Source organism: Heliangelus exortis, chromosome W (genome assembly GCF_036169615.1).
Source record: "Heliangelus exortis chromosome W, bHelExo1.hap1, whole genome shotgun sequence".
Lineage (NCBI taxonomy): Eukaryota > Metazoa > Chordata > Aves > Apodiformes > Trochilidae > Heliangelus > Heliangelus exortis.
Window position 1 is genome coordinate 272,723 of NC_092453.1, and position 20,309 is coordinate 293,031.

The 20,309-nt window shown below is 36.8% G+C and overlaps 1 protein-coding gene across 1 annotated transcript in view; it reads left to right on the forward strand.

Annotated features, from left to right (window-relative positions):
- Positions 1-20,309, forward strand: part of LOC139789214 (nipped-B-like protein) — a 148,859-nt gene that overhangs the window by 123,570 nt on the left and 4,980 nt on the right. Inside the window, exons 27-41 of the mRNA XM_071729725.1 lie at positions 381-479; positions 586-732; positions 1,920-2,054; positions 2,989-3,087; positions 4,221-4,274; positions 5,250-5,358; positions 5,926-6,062; positions 8,578-8,718; positions 9,030-9,123; positions 9,234-9,388; positions 9,649-9,739; positions 16,897-17,070; positions 17,612-17,802; positions 18,539-18,646; positions 19,981-20,181. Of these exons, the coding sequence (XP_071585826.1) occupies positions 381-479; positions 586-732; positions 1,920-2,054; positions 2,989-3,087; positions 4,221-4,274; positions 5,250-5,358; positions 5,926-6,062; positions 8,578-8,718; positions 9,030-9,123; positions 9,234-9,388; positions 9,649-9,739; positions 16,897-17,070; positions 17,612-17,802; positions 18,539-18,646; positions 19,981-20,181 (1,935 nt within the window). The remainder of the gene's footprint in view (positions 1-380; positions 480-585; positions 733-1,919; positions 2,055-2,988; positions 3,088-4,220; positions 4,275-5,249; positions 5,359-5,925; positions 6,063-8,577; positions 8,719-9,029; positions 9,124-9,233; positions 9,389-9,648; positions 9,740-16,896; positions 17,071-17,611; positions 17,803-18,538; positions 18,647-19,980; positions 20,182-20,309) is intronic.

The window sequence follows — 20,309 nt, forward strand, 5'->3', positions numbered from 1 at the left end:
CTTAAGTGGATCTGCATAAAGAGCCATTCTTAAAATTACAGTGCCCAAATCCAACTCTTCTTTTGAAAGAACCATGGTGAAAGCCACAACTGAATGGCAATTTAAAATTAAGGGACTTAAAGCAAACATATGGACCCTGGGTGAATCCTGTTTAGACCTGTAGCTAATCCTAGTAAATATCCATGCTCAGTTATCAGTGCCATAGAACATCACTTGCATGCACCTTTCTATTCTCTGAGAAGATATATGCAATTTTTCGTAAACAGATATTCTTGTTTTAGTTAAATTATTTGCATATTAGTCTGTTGCATTTTTGCCTGTTAAACATTGTTTGATACCTTCCCAAAGAAATTGAATCTTTGTTTTTTCTCTCTTATTAGATTCTGCGTGTACTTGGTGAAAATGCAATTGCTGTTCGAACAAAAGCCATGAAGTGTTTGTCTGAGGTTGTTGCTGTAGACCCCAGTATTCTAGCCAGGGTAAAAAAAAATATCAAATATCAATCATGCACATGCATTCTTCTGTCACTCTTGAAAAAAATCTTTATTTCTTATTTTGGATATATGTTTTGTTTGTTCTTTTTAGCTGGACATGCAACGAGGTGTTCATGGACGGTTAATGGATAACTCCACTAGTGTACGAGAAGCAGCTGTGGAGCTGCTTGGCCGATTTGTGCTCTGTCGTCCTCAGCTTGCTGAGCAGTATTACGACATGCTAATTGAAAGAATATTGGTATGGTCACTTGTGATATTTATGGTAAAATAAGTGTCATTGATAAATTTGATTTCAAATGAGTTTATATGCTTAATAATATAGAATGATGATCTCAAGAGTAAATTATATCTTATTACTTTAATGAGGAGAATTGGGCTTTTAAAAACAAACTTGTAAAATGCATCACTTGTTTACAGTGAGACTTTGTTACATCAAAAGGTAAACATACATCGGAAGTTGTACTGCATCAGAATCAGGATTATATTCCTTTTGATTCATGTATTAAGGCACAAATTATGTGGAATGAGGAATTTAGCCCCATCTCTGAAGTCTGAGATATGAGTCATTGAGGGCAGTTCAGTAGTGTGGGTGATGAAGTAAGATCTACAACACAATAATCTAAAGTTGCCGTTTGTAATCCAAAAGAAAAAAGAAATTTTTTTTTCCTACGCTATGTTCAAGTGTTTTAAAAGGCTTCTTATTAGAGTTTTTGTATACAAAGTGGGGTTTGTCTGAATGTTCATATAAAATATAATGTTAATTTAACTGTAAGATGACACTAGCTTTTAGCATCCATGTCAGATTTTTAGCCAACTACTACTCATTTGCTATAGTTACATGATAAAACATGTTTGTGAAGGGTTTTAGAGATGTGCACATGAGCATGCATAAAGCTGTTCATCCTGACATTCAGATTAAACAGGTTTTGAATAAGGTAATATTAAATGAAGCTCCTCAACCATCTCCTTAGACGAAACCTAGGAAAACTGAAAATATTTGCTGCATGCATCTTATCCATAAGCTTTATCCAAAGGCTTTTGAAGTATTACAGTCCAGATATACAAAGGGTCTTGTGTGTTCCAACAAAGCAGCTAAAGCATCATCACATCTATCTTATAAGGTCTTGAATTAAGATGTGGAATTACACATTTGCAAAATCATGAACTCTTAAATGGGAGGGCAGAAATGGAGAAAGTGTTTCAGTTTTCTGGGGACTTCGCTAGAACCTTTAGAATTGTTGCATATAAAGTGGCACAAGTTATGCTGACCTTTTGTATAAAAACACTCCAGAATATTTTAGCTGCCTTTTCTAAATATGTTTTGCAGGTCAGATTGGGTGATCTTCAAATATTAGTTAATATAAAACATACATTAGTTAATATATCTGATTTGTTTTCAAGTGCTTAATGCTTTTCTCCTCACAGGATACTGGTATCAGCGTCAGAAAGAGAGTCATAAAGATACTTAGAGATATCTGCATTGAACAACCATCATTTCCCAAAATTACAGAGATGTGTGTGAAAATGATTCGGAGAGTCAATGATGAAGAAGGCATTAAGGTAGAATGAAAGATACTTCAGAATTTTAATTATCATAATATGTTTCTATATTTTTACCAAAAAAAAAAGTATTTCATTGCTCCTTGCTCCTTTCTAATTTTTCTTATTTTTATTCACTTTTAATTTTTGAGCGCAATCATCTTAACTTTCTATGTTTCTGTCTGACTTGGTTTTCTTTCTTCTATTTTCTTCAAGTTCTTGCTTGAGAAACAAAAGATTTTTAAACGTTATTGTCTTGAGTTGTTGGTTTTTTTTTTCTTCTTGCAAGTGTTGTCTCTGATACTTTTCTCTTCCAGCAAGTAAAATTGGCATATAAAACTTTTCTGCAAAAAAAGATAAACTTTAAGTAAAAATTAAGTACTTCCTCTTAGTATATGCCAGATTTGGATGAGTAATGCTGCTTACAATCATATTCTTTATAAGTAATTTGGGAATAATTAGTTCACTCATTCTATTCCATCTTTTCCTCTGTCCAATAACATTGGAAGTGAATTGACATCCTATGTTTGGATTGGGAGACTTGGCTTTTCTCTCTTTCCTACCTTGTCTCAACTGTTCTGAAAATACCAAAGTAATCTACAGTTGCTGCTAATTTTGCTGTAGAAATTGAAATCTTGTGTTCAGTTGTTGGCTTTTCAGGTTACTACGTTTTCCTGAGGGATGCAAATTAGGAAAACAAAGTGGTAACTCCATTCTCTGTAACATCAGTTCCCAGAGATCATTTTAGTGATGCTTCCTTAGAGGGCAGTGTAACTTCTGTAATAGTAGATCTGGGTCTGTCTCATAACTTTTTCTACAAGTTTTATTTATGTTACATAATTCCTTATGAAATGGCATGTATTAACAACAAATCTATTGTATGGATGTCTTAGAAATAACATCTGTGTGCCAGGATAAGCTTATTTATTTCTGCTAATATTTTTTTTTCCTTCAGAAATTAGTAAATGAGACATTCCAAAAGCTCTGGTTTACTCCAACTCCACACCATGACAAAGAAGCAATGACCAGGAAAATACTAAACATCACTGATGTGGTATGTTAAAAAAAATTAATTAAGTTCCATGCAAAATTTGATTATGTTTTTAGCATCTTTAAAATATTGTCTGTAGTGTTTTAGAAGGCAAAAAATATAAAAAGAATTTAATTATTAGATGGTTTTCTTAATATGTCTCCTGACATTGAATGTATGCTAGAATTATTCATCTGATGGAAGAGGCTGTAAGAAACTTTAAATGCTAACTAATCTGCTGGCAGTGATAACTGAGATCACATTTTACTCAGGTTGTGTAAAATACTTGTTCAGTTAAAACACAACAAATTTCTGTTATATTTAACATTTTCCAGGAAGTGCTAGTAGCAGCATATAGTTAAGACTAAGAAGTTGTCTTTTGAAAGAAAAATTTCCTCAATTGATAACATTTATTTTGAAAGGTTAATAAGCTGTTTTAACAAATACAGGGTTATGTTCTCACCTGGGGTCAACTAGCTTATGCATTGTTTTATCTACTTTTTAGGAGCAACAAATTAAATGTTTCAAAGAAAAATATTTTTTCAAATAAAATACTTATAGATCTGTACTGAAAATGTGTTGTGTAAAACCACTGTGCTGAGAAGGTACTCACTTCATTATCTAAAATGATGGGTTTATACTCCATCCTGCTTTTCAATATTTTTACTAAATGATAGTGGAGTGTGCATTTTTCCAGACTGAGAAGTCAGTCAATTTGACTTCAGCTTAATTCTCAGTTCTCCTGCCAATTCTTTTTTAGAACACGAGCTGTTCCTGACATATGATACCAGTGAAGACTCAGTTTGTTTGTATAATAATATGTATATCTATATATGTACGTTAGGCTTTTATTTGTGCTTTAATCTATACAAAATGTTATTCTACAAAACAAAAATTTGTTTTACATTAGAGCCAGCAATCTCAAGTAAAATTTGTAGACCTTGTGTTGTATGGGATGCAATTTCTGGGATCAGTCAAATGGTGAAAACTATTTTTCAAATGGAGAAGACATTTTCTGATCTCCAAAGGTCTTGGACTGAATGCATATGAAAATATATCTATGCATATTTACTGGTCTTTTAAGATTACATCTGTATTGAAATATTTTTTTCTTCAGATGCCTTTTTTAACCAATTTATTCTCAAAACTACTTGTAGGTTGCAGCTTGTAGAGATACAGGATATGATTGGTTTGAACAGCTTCTTCAAAATGTAAGTAATGACTTTTGAATGTATGGCACAATCTATAGGGATTTTAACATTTCTTTTATTACTAAAACAGTGAAAGAAGACTACAGAAGTTCTTAACAGTAAACAAATTCAGTTCATGGCCTTTAGACATCTGACATTTTTAAAAATCTTCATTGATGTAATTTTCTGTGTCTCGAGCATGAGCTTTTTTCCATATGATCTGTTTTAAAAATACTTCACTTTTTTGGGGTTTATAGAAGCTGTTAATCTTTGGAGTATAGCTTAATTCTACACTGGTTTTTACTCTGATTTTTCTAAGAAATTATCTCACTTTATTTATATCTCTGAGCCTATGTTATCTTTCTCATCTACAACTTGTCTGTGTTCATTAATTTTTAAGCAAAATTAACAAAAGCATGCATGTGGGATTTAGAGGTGTCCAAAGATTTTACTTTAGCCTGGAGTGCCATGAAAATAGCTAGCCGAGCAAACCAAACTGCCTCTTAATGCCTGCACTGAAGAAAAAGCTATAGTACAGACTCAATTAAATTAACAGATTAATATGTTTTTAGAACAATGTTTCATTTTAGCTTGATATTTTGGCTTAGTTCAAAAGTAGTGTTCCTTTTGAATTTGCTCTTTTTTCCCTAAGCATTCTAAAAAGCCTTATAACTCCTATTAGTTACTGCCAGCAAGTATGACTTTCTGCATCATTTCATCAAGCACAAAATGAGCTTTCATCCCAGTATAAAAACCAGTAGAACTGTTCTGTCTTTTTTTTTGCAGTTAATTTTTCTTTACTGCTCTTGCATTTTGGTTTGATTTTTTTACCTCCCTTAATTTTTTTCTGCACCCTGTAACTTTTATGGAGAAGTTAAATGCTTTTGTAGTGCAAAATCTTTGTTTATCTTTAGTAATTGTTATAAAACCAGCATGCGTCCAATGTAAATGAATGCACCCTTAATACTATATAATTTTCTATTTCATCTGCTATAGCTGTTGAAGTCAGAAGAGGATGCCTCATATAAACCTGTGAAAAAAGCCTGTACTCAACTTGTTGATAATTTGGTTGAGCACATTCTTAAATATGAGGAATCCTTATCAGGTAATATTTTTACAACCTAGTAGCTCCTTTGAAATGTATATGATTCTGTAACATTGGTTGTTCTAACTACTATTGTAAAAAGTTAAAGAATTCCCATTATGAAACTGATGGTAATGAATTATTGCATTTATGTTCATCATGAACTTTTGAGCACTGTATAGTAATAAAACATCCCTAATTCTTTTCTAGATAACCACAGTAACAGAACTGCTTTTAAAATAACTTGTTCAAACTTTTAGATCACTGAAACCAAAACAAATATGGCAAGCTTTAATTGCATTAATATGTTTTACAGTTGTAATAGGAATCATTGACTGGGCCAGTGTTCTGTATACAGTAAGTAGCTTAAAAGCTAGAGATGTCTTTGAAGCATCTTTTCTTCTTATTTCACAGATTTTGTGATCACATAGATATGTTAAGACTATATGATCTCATCTCTAATAAGAATATTCTGTATTGACCTTGAAAGATATGTCATGAAAGATAGTCCTATGATGTTTTGGCCATATGTTTTGTTTTTCATTGCTCAAACATTACTTTGTGTATTTTCTAATATTTTTTTTGCAGATTCTGACAACAAAGGTGTGAATTCTGGTCGTTTGGTTGCTTGCATAACCACTTTGTTCTTATTCAGCAAAATCAGGCCCCAGCTAATGGTCAAACATGCCATGACCATGCAGCCATACTTGACTACTAAATGTAGTGTAAGTAGAGAAAATTAGAAAATCAGTCTTTTTGGTTTTCTCCAGATAATTAAGCATGGAACTTAATTTCTGTCTTGTATGCTTGATGAAACTGAAGGTAGGAAAAGAGAAATAAAAATTGTGTTTCTATTTCATTAGCATCAAATCCCTCATCATCCCTCCCTGTTCAAGGCCAGGTTGGATGGGGCTTTGAGCAACCTGGTCTAGTGGGAGGTGTCTCTGCCCATGGCAGGAGGATTGGATCTAGATAATCTTCAAGGTCCCTTCCAACTGTAGCCTTTCTATGTTCTATGATTCTATATCTTTGGAAGATATTAGGTCCTTTTGATGATCTCTGTAGCTTCTGTGATGCTGTTCCTTACCCTATGCCTCCACATTTTACAGCAGAATGAAACTGAAACCTGTGCTGCCTCTTTTCCTTGTGGACTAAAAGCCAGTTTTTCACCTGTTATAAAATAACTTAAAATTGTTTTGGTTTATAGTTATAGTCTTAAAAGTAGTTAGTTTAGCATATGAATCTTAAGACTAAATGTATGGTTCCATAAGATAGAGTGATCTGACAGATAGCAAATATATGAAAAGGAAAATGTCCTGCTCTATCCTCTTCAGCACTTCACCTCTCCCTCCCTTGCTCTGGTATTTTTGTATTCCCCTGTAAAACAGTTCACAAAAATGGTAGAGAGCTATAATGCTGAACCCACCACTCTGGTAAAATGGCCCTCCTCCTCTGAAACATTGCATCAATTTCTGCCATTTTGATTAGCGTAGTTGGCTCAGTGAAGGCTGTGATCTGGCAGAAGAAGCAGGGCAGGATCATGCAGCCATGGCTCATGGAAGAGCTTGGCTGGGTAGGTGGCTGCAGTCCATTACATTAGGTCAGCTGCCCGGGGAAGGGCAGACTTGAAAATACTTGTTATTGGCTCAGCTTGTAGGTATAGCCTAGCATTTTACAGGTTCAGCCCTGGAGCATTCTCTAGGCCCATATACAACAGACTTTTAAAACTGCTTCTGATCAAACAGTATAGGAAAGGGTTGTCTGATTAGGATGGCTCCTGTGAGAAGCTGCTGGAAGCTCCCCCAGCTCAAATTTCGGCCCCTCCTCTGGCCAAGGCCGAGCAGATATGGGGAGCTGGATGCACCTTTGCATGTAATGTATTCAAGAAAGAGAAAATGAAACTTCAAAAAAGATCAGCAGAGCAGAGGAGGAGGGAGAAGGTGCCCAAGCAGAGATTTCCCTGCAGCCTGTGGTGAAATGGCAGCTGTCCCCCTGCAGCCCTTGGAGGAGCAGTCCCTGAAAGAGCATGGTGGGGCAGATGTGGATCTGCAGCCATGGAGAACCATGATAGGGCAGATGTGGACCTGCAGTTGTGGAGGACCCCATGCTAGGAGAAGAGACTGTGCCTGAAGTAGGCTGTGCTGGGAGTCTGTGGGCAGCCCGCACTGGAGCAGTCTGTTCTTAAGGGACTGTGAGAGATACTCATGTCAGAGGGGTTCATGAAGGACTCTCTCCCATGGGAGTGACCCCACATTGGAACAGCAGAAGGCTGTGAGGAGTCCTCTCCCTGAGGAGGAAGGAGCAACAGAATCATCATGTGGTGAACTTACCCTAAACCCCCAACCCCTGTCCCCCTGTGCTGCTGAGGGGGAGGCAGGAGTGAAGTAATTTTATCCTGAGAATAAGGGAGGGGTGGGGGGAAGGTATTAAGATCTGGTTGTGATTTTTTTTCTCCTATTCTGATAGATTACATTAATTTTTTTTCTCCCCAAGTTGAGTCTGGTTTTGTCTGTGCCATAATTGGGGAGTGAAATACTCCCCATCCTTGTCTGGATTAACAGGCCTTTAGGTGGATTTTCTCCTCTCTATCCCACAGTGGAGGGTAGGGGGTGAGTGAGAGGAGGCCTGGTTGTTACCGGCTGGGCCTAAGCCCTTACAATTTTTAGTATATAATTTTTTTCCATAGATTCCTCACTTACAATACATATAGAGTCATGATAATGTAAACCAGTAATCATTTTAGGTCTAATTTCTATATTTGTGTGTTTTATTATCTATTTTGTTTAAGCCCTCTTTGGCCATAACACAACTTCATTTGTTGCTGATACCTGTTGTCAGGTGTTACACCTTCTCTAACGTACACATGTCAGAAAGAGTTCTTAGATTTGTTGTAAGACTCCAAAAAATTATCAGGGCCAAAAGTTTCAGGTCTGTCACAGTCTTGATGAGAGGTGAAGTTCTGTTCCTACAGATTTTACCAGAAGTTCTGTGGAAAACGAGAGCTTGCTTTCAAAATAATATGCAATTGAAAAGCAGATGTAATGTTTATAAATATTCTTTTAAATATTTACCAGATATCTTATATAAGATACATAATTGCATTGTAAAAATATGCAACTATATTATATCAATATTAATTATATAACATTAACATTTATGTTACATAATACATATCCATATTTCTTTGCTTATAGGCAACACAGCCTGAAATGTTAACTGCTATAAAAACTGTTGTTTCAGACCCAGAATGATTTCATGGTGATCTGCAATGTTGCAAAAATCTTAGAACTTGTAGTGCCACTAATGGAGCACCCAAGTGAGACCTTTCTTGCCACTATTGAGGAAGACCTCATGAAACTCATCATCAAATATGGCATGACAGTAAGTTTTTAATTGCAAGTATTCAGATGATTGCATTTCACATTGTGAAATACATGGTTTGGATTTAAAGAAAGTCTGTCTTCATTATGAAGATAATTTTTGAGCCATGAAAAATCAATGTTCTTGCTTTACTGGTGTTTGTATGTGTTGTCATATTTTCACAATGGTAACTCTAGGCAGGTTTTCAGGGCAGTCTAAGGGATGGAAATTACATCTGTTAGATAGTTCTACATAGCTTTTTCCTACATAACTACAAAAATGTCAGTGTTAACTTCTAAATATATAACTAATTTGTTTTTTCTTTATCCTAGGTTGTTCAGCATTGTGTGAGCTGTCTTGGGGCTGTTGTGAACAAGGTCACACAGAACTATAAATTTGTGTGGGCCTGTTTTAATAGATACTATGGTAAGTAAAATTACATCATGTAATTCTCACTTTTCAGTTCTGGCTACAAGTCTTGTCTTATGGTTACACAATGATTAAATAATGTGATAAAAACTCTTATCTTACTCTAGGTGCACTTTCAAAATTGAAAAGTCAACACCAAGAAGACCCCAATAGTACAATACTTACTGCCAATAAACCAGCACTCCTTAGATCACTTTTCACTGTTGGAGCATTGTGTCGGCATTTTGATTTTGATCAGGAAGATTTTAAGGGCAACAGTAAGGTAAAATAACTTGTATTTACTCTTCGCGTCTTATGTATATCGAATGCTCCACTTCAATTGGAAGCACAGTATTCTTAGTCCCTCAAAGCTATGTATGTTTTTCATAATGCATACAATATGGCATTTTTTTGGTAAATACATGGTTTTGCAAAGATTTGTAATATTATGTTTCTCCTTTTTGATATTTATGCTTTTTCTAAAATATTAAAACCATTTGTTTCATGTTCAAATAGCTATTATTTTTGTTTTAATTTCTTCAGGTTAACATTAAGGATAAAGTACTTGAACTGCTGATGTATTTTACAAAGCATTCGGATGAAGAAGTACAGACAAAAGCCATAATTGGCCTTGGTAAGAAATGTTGTTTTTATTACTCTGCAATAGTAGAAATCCATGCATTTCAGCAGGAATATATTTATTTGTGCAGTGGCAGGGGAGTTTGTTGAAAATCAAAGTTCACTGTGTTTTATTTGAGAACTGGCTATAGAAATGTATTCAAAGGGATACTTTGAAGTTGCATACTTCTGCTTCATAATGGATGCTTTTGACAGTGAATGCCTTTTTGATGTGTGACCAAGTCTTAAAAAGTCTCAGGTTTCCAAAGTAATGGAGTTGTTATTTTTTTCCCCACATGGAAGTATGTTGTAACTCCATATCTTGGTTTTCAGTGCACAAAGTATGGTTAAAGAATAACTATTAAAAATACTGGAAAAACTTTGAGAATTTTGTGTATGGGCAAATACTCTGCAGGAGTCAAAGGAACTCTGGAAGTTTATACTAACTGAGGGATGGTCTGTGAGATTTCATGAAGCATTGAAATGATGTCATAGTCTAAAGATCACAGTTTGTTTGGGGATTTTGGAAGTATTTCAATTTTGTTTGGGCAAAGAGACCTTGGTTTCTGGAAGAGGTTCATGGTTATGACTTAGTACAGAGAAAGTTGTTTCCTGTGCATGTGAATTTGCATCTTATTGTTTAACTATGGAGAAGAATTTGCTTACTTATGCTGATGTTTAGGTGGCTTTTTAGATATCCTCCTTCAGTTTAGGCTCAAGAGGACTGAGGATAAGGACTGAAACTGAATCTTGATTTTATATACTGTGTGGAAACCATTTCAGAATGCGTAGTGGGATTAATGGCTTTAGAGTTGCCTCTTGCAGGAGCAATGCTATGGTGTTCTGAACTAGCTGGAGGTTTTTCTAGGCAGTGAATCAAGATGCACAACACTTACTGTAGTCCATTCTATTTATTTGTCCTCTACAGAATATTACAGAATATGCACATGGGATAGGGGCTGTCTTCCTAACCATAGGCATGGTTGCTTTACTCATCTAAATACTGGTTCCATTTTAAGGATAGCTGCCAGATGTACAGACATGTGGTAGGCAGTGCAAAATTCTCCCTTACAGGCTGATAATTGAGCCAAGTTGTCAAATCCATTCAACATTTCTATTCAGCAATATGGTGAAAATGACTAGCAAGCTAATTCAACATTTATATACAGTGAAGGCATCACATGAAGAGTGTGTACTTTCCTATAGGTAATTATTAGTGTGCTTTCAGTAAGGGCACAACATTTTTAGCATTTGCTTTTCAATGTGTCACTGCTTGATGGTTATGGTTATGCTTCAGATGTGTACTGGAAAGATAAAATGGGGATACAAAATTTTGGTAGTAAATTTAGCTAAACCTGTAAGTATCTAACAGGTAATGTCTTACTCATCCAAGTTCAGTGCTTATTCTTAAAAGAGTGAAAACAAAGGTATGAAGAGAAGTGGTTTGAGGGCAGCCCTGAGATGTGAAATCAGTCCTTAAAAGAACACAGCAGATGCCTTTTTTCATTTCCTATGATAAATTCTTATGCCAAGTAAGATTTCTTCCCTGCTTACAGTGGATGGAAAGCAAGAATTTCCCTGAGAATACTGGCAGTTTTAGACTCTTTTAAGTAAGTGAATGAAGGAAAGAAAGAGTTATGGATTGTTACACATACATGCAAGTGCTTTTCATTATTAAAAGTAACTTTTAAAACTTTTTGGACTTTCTCAGAGGTGATCAAGTTGTAAACATAAATATACATCTGTATAAAGTGCACAATTATATTACATACTCCAAAGAGGAGCATCATTCCTTTCTCTTTCCCCTCTTTCCCCTCCATCTCCCCTGCTTTCTCTCCTCTTCCTGTTTTGAGACTGAAATGAGATCTTAAACACATTGAGGTCTCTTCCTAGGCTTAGCCTTTAACTACACTGTCTTTTTATAGAATTCCAGACTGGTTTGGGTTGGAAGAGACCTTAAAGATCATCTAGTTCCAACCTCCCTGCATGGGCAAGGACATCTCCCACTAGACCAGGTTGCTCAAAGCCCCATCCAAACTGGCCTTGAACACTCCCAGAGAGGGAGCAGCTACAAGTTCTCTGGGCAACATGTGCCAGTGTTTCACCACCCCCACAGAAAATAATTTCTTCCTAAGATCTAGTTTAAATCTCCTCTCTTTCCCCCTCATCCTCTAGATACATGCGCTTGTGAAAAGTCCCTCCCCAGCATTCTTGTAGGTCCCCTTCAGGTACTGGAAGGCCACTATAAGGTCTCCCTGGAGCCTTCTCCTCTCCAGGCTGTCTGCATGGGAGGGGTGCTATTTTAGTGGCCCTCCTCTGGACTTGCTCCAAGAGCTCCATGTCCTTCCTCTGTTGGGGAATCCAGAACAGGACACAGTACTCCAGGTGGGGTCTCATGAGAGCAGAGTAGAGGGGGAGAATGACCTTCCTTGACCTGCTGGTCATACTTCCTTTGATGCAGCCCAGGGTATGGTGTTCTGTGTGCACATCACCAGTTTTAAAAACCTGAGTCAGCCTTCCCTTTGTTACAGATGCTTTTATACACTGATTTTGCATAACTTTTTGCTTTCGTTTTTTTCCTTATTCTTCTTTTATGTTTTTTTGAGTGTTCATTCAGAAACTTAGTTTCCCATAATCATGAAAAATATAATGTCTGCTTTTCTTACAGTCTTTAAAAAAAGAATAAAGTAGTTAAACCTAGTTTAAATTGGGAAGGTATCATAGAATGCCAGGTTGGAAGGGACCTCAAGGATCATGTGGTCCAACCCTTCTAATACTATTGTTTATATGAGATGTCTCAGTACCCTGTTGAGCTGAGACTTAAAACTTTCCAAGTTGGGGAACCCACCGCTTCCCCTGCGAGACCATTCCAATGTGTGACTGTCCTCCTGGTGAAAAATTTTCCTCTTTAGTTCAATCAGAATTTTGCCATGAGCAACTTGTGCCCATAGGGAGTCTCCATCTTCTTTGTTAGTACCCTTTAAGTACTGGAACATTGCAATTAGGTCTCTCCTAAGCCTCCTCTTCTCAAGGCTGAACAGACCCAGTTTTCTCAGCCTCTCCTTATATGGCAGGTGCTCCAGTCCTCTGATCATCCTTGTGGCTCTTCTCTGGACCCTCGCCAGCCTGTCCACATCTTTTTTTTTTTTTTGTACAGTGGGGACCAAAACTGAACACAGTACTCCAAGTACGGTCTGACAAGCGCCGAGCAGAGCAGGATGATGACTTCTTTATCTCTGCTGGTGATGTCCTTGTTGATGCCACCCAGAATCCTGTTGGCTTTCTTTGCTGCTGCAGCACACTGTTCGTGCGTGTTGAACCTTTTGTCCACCAAGACCCCCAGGTCCCTTTCCACAAGGCTGCTCTCTAGCCAAGTGGAACCCAGGCTGAACTTCACTCCTGGGTTATGTGTTCCCAGGTGCAAGACCTTGTACTTCTCTACATTGAACTTCATAAAATTCCTGCTGGACTACTTCTTCAGTCTGTCTAAGTCACCCCAGAGAATGGCTCTCCCTTCTGGGGTGTCAACCTCTCCATTCATCTTGGTGTCATCAACAAACTTCTTCAGGGTGTTCTTGATCCCAACATCCAGGTCACTTATGAAGATGTTAAACAGCATCAGGCCCAATATTGATCCCTGGGGGGCTCCACTTGTGACCAGTTGCCAGTTTGAGGATGAACTATTTACTGTTACACTCTGGGTACGGTCTGTCAGCCAGTTCCCCACCCACCACACAGACCACTTGTCCAGGCCATGCTGAGTCAGTATCTTCAGGAGGAGGCTGTGGGGTATTGTATCAAAAGCCTTAGAAAAGTCCAGGTAGACTATGTCCATTGCTCTCCCTGCATCAACCGAGCAGGTTACTTTGTCATAGAAGGCAATTAGGCTTGTCAGGCATGATTTGCCCCTGATAAATCCATGCTGGCTTTTCTTGATCACATGTTTCAGCTGACTTGTGGTAGTCCCCAGGACTATTTGCTCCATGACTTTTCCAGGGACTGAACTGAGACTAATGGGTCTATGTTATAATCCACCCTATTGGTCAATGTAACTTAAAATTAAGATCTGTGAGAGAAAAGTCCAACCACAAAGGGTTGAGTGGAAGCAGAAAGTTTTATCTGACAAATTACACAGGCAAAGAGATATAACCCAGTGAAGATATGACAAATATGTTACAAGGCAAAAAGAGAGAGGGAGAGAAAAGAATGAGGGAGAGAGACCATGGGGGAGAGAGAAAGAGAGGGGGATGTCACCACCCACAGATCTAGCGGTGTCTGGCAATCTTTTTTCTTCAGGATGACCTTCAGATTCCATACAGGGCAAAGGTCATTAATAGTCATTAACCCATTTGCCCAGGGGGTGTCATCTCACTGGCGGCTCCAGCTGGGCAAGAACCTTCACCCGACATTTTCAGTCAATGTTAGTCTACGCCCTAATATTCCATTTCCCAAATTGTCATTGACTTGTGGTAGTTCCTAGGAGAATTTCCTCCATGACTTTCCCAGGGACTGAAATAAGACTAATGGATCTATAATTGTCTGAGTCCTCCTTGAAACCCTTCTTAAAGATGGGGGTGACATTAGCCTTCCTCCAGTCTTCAGGGACATCTCCCTATTTCCACAACTTCTCAAAGATTATGGAGAACAGTTTCACAACAACATCAGCCAGCTCTCTCAACACCCTTAGGTGGATGGCATCTGGACCCATCAATTTGTATGGGTCAAGCTCCTGTAATAGTTGATACACCAACTCTTCCTTCACTGATGGCAGTTCGTTGTCTGTATCAACCTGAACTTTTGTTCCTATGGCCTGGGAGCTAACAGCACTGATAAAGACAGAGGTGAATGTGTTGAGAACTTTTGCCTTTTCAGCATAGTTGGTGACTAGTTCACTTCTCCTGTTTAATAGTGGATCAATATTATTCCTCTGTTTCTGCTTGCTGTTAATATATCTGAAGAACCCTTTCTTGAAGTTTTTGACATCTCTGGACAAATTTAGCTCAAGCTGAGCTTTTGCTTTCCTAACTGCTTCTTTGCATACCCTGATAATGCTCTTATAATTTTCAACTAGTAATGTTCCACTTTTCAATCCCTGGTACATTTCCCTTTTGGTTCTGTTAAAAATGACCGAGACTCATTATTCTGTTAATGGTTTAATTTAATTAATAAGATTGAAATTGCAGTGAGCAAAACAGCGCTGGGTGCATGGGGAGTCTCCGCTCCACTCACACGCACGCTTCTAAAACTCTAGAATTACCTTATATTGATTGCAATTCTATGAATATTAAAAAGGGGTGGTTTTACATATATATTCATAGGGATTACATCATGGTATTACAATATTCATGATAGGCGGAGTCTGGGTGGAGTCTAGGTGGAGTCCTCTCTTGGGGAGATATCAGGGGGTCGTTAGGGGGTCTTTGGATGAAGTAAGAAGTCTTCCTCAAACTTGAACCCTTTACCTTTCTTGTTTTCGCCGACTTCATTATCTTGTTACAGAGCAAAATTAGACCCTAGCCATAATTTTTCCCTTATCTGCTGGTTGTGGCATTTTTATGTTGTCTCTGTGCAGATGTTCGCATTCTTTTGGTGCCTAGTTAGCCTTGGCAGTGCCTTGTTTTAAGAACAAGGCCCACGCTTCAATTATCGCCGGGACAGAAGTTAGTCTCGTTAAGGCCTTGTGTTGCTTACACTGTTTTTGTGGAAAATTATAGGTCTCAATTGCTTTGTCTAGCCCCATATTCACTTTCTTCTTAGTTTAATTCTGAATTTACTGGTTAGGAATACAAATTCATTAACATCATATATCACAGTTCTGAGCAGACCCAGAAGCTCACATTAAAGCCATGGGGGTCTCTTGTTCCACCTACTTCCCTTGCCTTTAGAGGGGATGAACTGGTTTTGGTTAACTAGGAGAGTGTTCTTAAAAAACTCCCAGCACTCACTATCTTCTTTACCCTCCATGGAAGCTTCCCATAGGATCTGTGTGATCCCTGAGTTAGCTGAAGTTTGCTCTTCTAAAATCTAAAACCTTTATTCTTGAATTAATCTTCATTGTGCTCAGGAGTATCCCAAACTCCACAATATTGTGATCACTGCAGCCAAGTCTGTCACTAACCAAGATATCGCAGAGCAGGTTTTCTTGGTTAGTGAGCATCAAGTCAAGCTGTGCCCCATTCCTGGTTGGCAAATCCAACATTTGTGTGAGGAAGCAGTCTTCTACACATTCCAGGAACCTGACTGTGTCAGGTGAGCTGCAGTTTTGTTCTTCCAACAAATGTCTGGGTAGTTAAAGTCCCCCATAAGGACCAGGTTTTGTTGACCTGAAGCTTGCCTGATCGACCCGAGTATCACTTCATTGGTCACATCGCCTTGGTTTGGGTGTGTTCTCATTAATGTTTTTTATGATAAACTCTTTTTTATGGAAGAGTTTGTCAACAGCACTTCTAAATCTGCATAAATGATCTAAAAAGATATATACTTTCACTAAATTATATCAAAGTTTTTGGAATAAAAACTTCTCTGAATAAGAATAACCATTTCTTTGTCAAGGGTAAAGCTGTGTATCTTCCAACAGATGTAGTCTTGGGAATGCTTCAGATAGTTTTCATGAAAAGACCTTAATAGTTATATGAATAATGACAGTGAGAGGTATAAATTTTATTTTACTGTGTTCACTATGTTTTTTCTTTTAAGATTCTATTTTTTATATACTCGTGATATTTATCAATTTTTCCACATTTGCTCTGCCTCCATATGAATAACTCTTCACAGTTTCAACCAAATGTTTTTATACAAATGTATTAGAAAAACAATGGATAATTTTTAGCAATATTCCTCATTTACTATTAGGAGAGCGCCTAGTCATTCAAATGTAGGCCACTATACTGGACATGCTTCCAGACTCATATAACTCTTCTAAGTGCAACTGCCCAGGGTCAACAACCCATCTTTATCTGTCTGAGTCATGGCTGATAGAATTGTCATGGCTAATAACCTCCATTTAAGCTTTAAATAGTGTCCATATGAAAAGCAATGCTATTTCTACTAGAAAAAGCTATACTTTTGGGAGGAAATGAATGTAATGCCTCTATTTTGAAGGAAGACCTAAAAAGCAGAAATACGATTCATAGATAATAACGTGGAATATTTTCTCTTTTCTTCCACCCTTAGGATTTGCATTTATACAACACCCAAGTTTAATGTTTGAACAAGAAGTGAAGACTCTGTACAACAGCATTCTTTCAGATAAGAACTGTTCAGTAAACTTGAAAATCCAGGTGTTAAAAAACCTCCAGACCTACTTGCAGGAGGAGGATACACGTATGCAGCAGGCAGACAGAGACTGTAAGTGTTGAGGTCTTCTGTTCTAATGAGGCATGCAAAACCTGACTTTCTTGCATACAGTTACTATTTAGTATGTGAATTGAGTCACTTAAGATTGTTATCTAATCCATAATATTCTGCACAAAGTACCTTTGAATAATTTTTTTAAATTCATTATGTTCATAACTGTATTGAGAAGTGTAGCTTATTATTTACTTTCAAGATGTATAAATCTTGAAAACAATCAGAAGTGCATAGTTGCTGTAATGATGGTAGTAATACCTTTTGTCAAAATCTTCCCTAAGGTTAATTTGCAAATATGAAATAAGAAATATTTTTAATTAAAACCTTTATTGAGGACCAAGACTTTAAAGTCATGTCTTTTTAGTTTTTTCAAGTATATTTGCTATCAGACTGTTCTGTTTCATGCGTTCATGAACCCATTCTAAGACACCTGAAATGTGTATGTATTGTAAAGCTTAAAGATCAGCATGCATGAAGTAATGCCAAAGTAAATTATTATACTGTGGTGAGTGTGCTATTGCTTTTGTCCTTTTTACAGGGAAAAAAGTAGCAAAGCAGGAAGACCTGAAAGAAATGGGGGATGTTTCCTCAGGAATGAGTAGTTCCATCATGCAGCTATATCTCAAACAAGTCCTTGAGGCTTTCTTTCATACCCAGTCCAGTGTACGCCATTTTGCTCTAAATGTCATTGCACTGACATTAAACCAGGGTCTCATCCATCCTGTTCAGGTATGGTTGGGTTTTATGAAGGGTTTTGTTATTCAGGTTTTCAGAGATTTTTATGCTTGCTTGATATGTTTCTAGTTTTTCTCCTCTAGCTATGTTGCAGTAATTTCTTATTGTAGCAAGGCATCTTTACAAAAAGCATATTTTGAAATGTTATATTTTGTTTAGCCAGTGTATTTTCTTGTCCTTGGATAAAGATGTAAAAGCCCATCCAGTGCCTAAAGATCATTTACAAATGTACATTGGAGCATATTTCTTTTATAGTTATAAATTTCAGGTGTATGCTAAGCTGTTATTTTTATTTGATTCTTAATCCTGAAAAGTGTGTCCACTTGCCTCCAACTCAGTCTCCATGTCCTCCAAACACTATGGAATTCTAGAGTCAATGTCAGAACTTTTATCATCTTCATTATTCTTTGCTTACATAATGTTTTGGTAATTATTTTTAATACCACAGCCATTGTGCATGTTTAGTCATAAGTGGTGTTTTCTTTTTTCCTAAAAACTCTTTTTTTCTAGTGTAAATTGACTTTAGAATTTGAGAGAAATGGAAATACTACCTGAAACTTCACACAACTTCTATGGTTTATAATGCTGCTCTTCCAGCATTAAATATAGAGTTTACTATTCTGGTTTCTGCAGTAGTCAGAATATAAAAAGAACTACAGTGTAATAGAAGAACAGAGTGAGAAAGAGGAGGCACAATGACTCTGAATAATAATATCATTTGTTTTTTAAGTGTGTTCCATACTTAATTGCTATGGGCACAGATCCAGAGCCCTCTATGCGAAACAAAGCTGATCAGCAATTGGTGGAAATAGACAAAAAATATGCTGGGTTCATTCACGTAAGTAATTTTAATTTATCATTTTACAAAATACTGTTATGTTTTCTGATGACTTAACACTTGAATAGTCCTCAGCTAAAGAAAAATAAAATAAACTTACAAATAAACTATAACTATAAGTAGTTGTAAAGAAGATCCCAACTCTTACCCATGTTTGGAGATTTCTGTTCCTAGAAATAGAAAGGATATAATCATTTGAAGCATCTCTTCCAGTCTAAAATTTCTTTTAATTTATAATTCACAGTATTGTTTTCCTCACTGAATAGTACATAAGAGCATTTATGTGGTAAGAGGTAAGGACAGCTGTTTCATAATGTTTAGCAATGATTTTTTTTCATAATCTTTAGCAATGATCAGTAGACTAGGGAAGAGAACAACTTGTAAAAGTAGAGGTCCTTGGTGTCTATGTATTAGAATATTAAGGCATCAAGGCTTTATGAATTGTCATCTAAGCAGAAGGAGCATAGAAAGGTGTTAAGAACTGAGGGGTTTTGCTGAAAGGAAAATTTGAGGGCTAAGTGAGCACTTGTGGAGTTGTGGCATAGTGCCATTAGTTCTGCTTAAGATCTGAAATTGAGCTGCAGTATCCTCTCCTTATTTCAGAAGGCCCCAGCCTTGGTTTAGTGTGTGTGGGACTTCCCAAATCTAATTCTGTTCCAGTGCAATTGGAGCATTGCACTGTTCATGGCATCCAAACAGATACCTGATCCACTAGCTGAAACCTATGAGATGAAATTTACTATGTAGGCAGCTGGGATTTAAAACAATGTATAGATGAAGAGACAACTACACTGAGCAGAAGCAGGGGTGGTATGAGAGAGTTGGATATTCAGCCTACCTAGAGATTGTTCTGAAACTAGATTAAGAGCCTTGAAGTAAGTAAAATCAGTTGGAAATTACAGAATATATGCAAAACCACTCATTTTTTGGTTTTCATTGTACTAATATGTATTCAGTTGTTGGTTTCAGTACGAGTGACATCAAGCATACACATTTGGTAAAATATTCTGTTTATGTATGAAAACATTTCAGTATTCTTGAAAATTGTTTAAATTGGAATACCTGGCTGCAGTGCGTAAACAGATTAGCTATATATTTCTAACATAGAATAATTTTGATTTCTTCCACAATTTCTGTTTTAATTTGTTTGCCAACTCAGTAGGACACCTCAGTGCATGATTGAGTTAAATTTCATATGACATCCATTTTAAAAGGACATAAGCTAAAATATGCACTAGGAGTTTCTGTTGACAGACATCTGTTCAATTTTCCACTTTCAATTTTACTGCTTGGAAGCAATGATTTAAATAAAAATAAATACTTTTCCTTTCCAGATGAAAGCAGTGGCTGGTATGAAGATGTCTTACCAGGTACAACAGGCAATCAATACCTGCCCAAAGGATCCTGTAAGAGGTTTTAGACATGATGAATCATCCAATGCATTGTGTTCACATCTGTATTCCATGATCCGAGGGAACCGTCAACACAGACGAGCATTTCTAATTTCTTTACTCAACCTCTTTGATGATACTTCAGTAAGTAAAAAAAAAGTAAAATATATCGTTACAAGCTTAAATTCTCCTTTTACAATGTATTTCTATGGCATCGTTATTGATGACTGTTTCTGTAATTTCCTTTGTTTTGTAATATAAAGTATTTACCT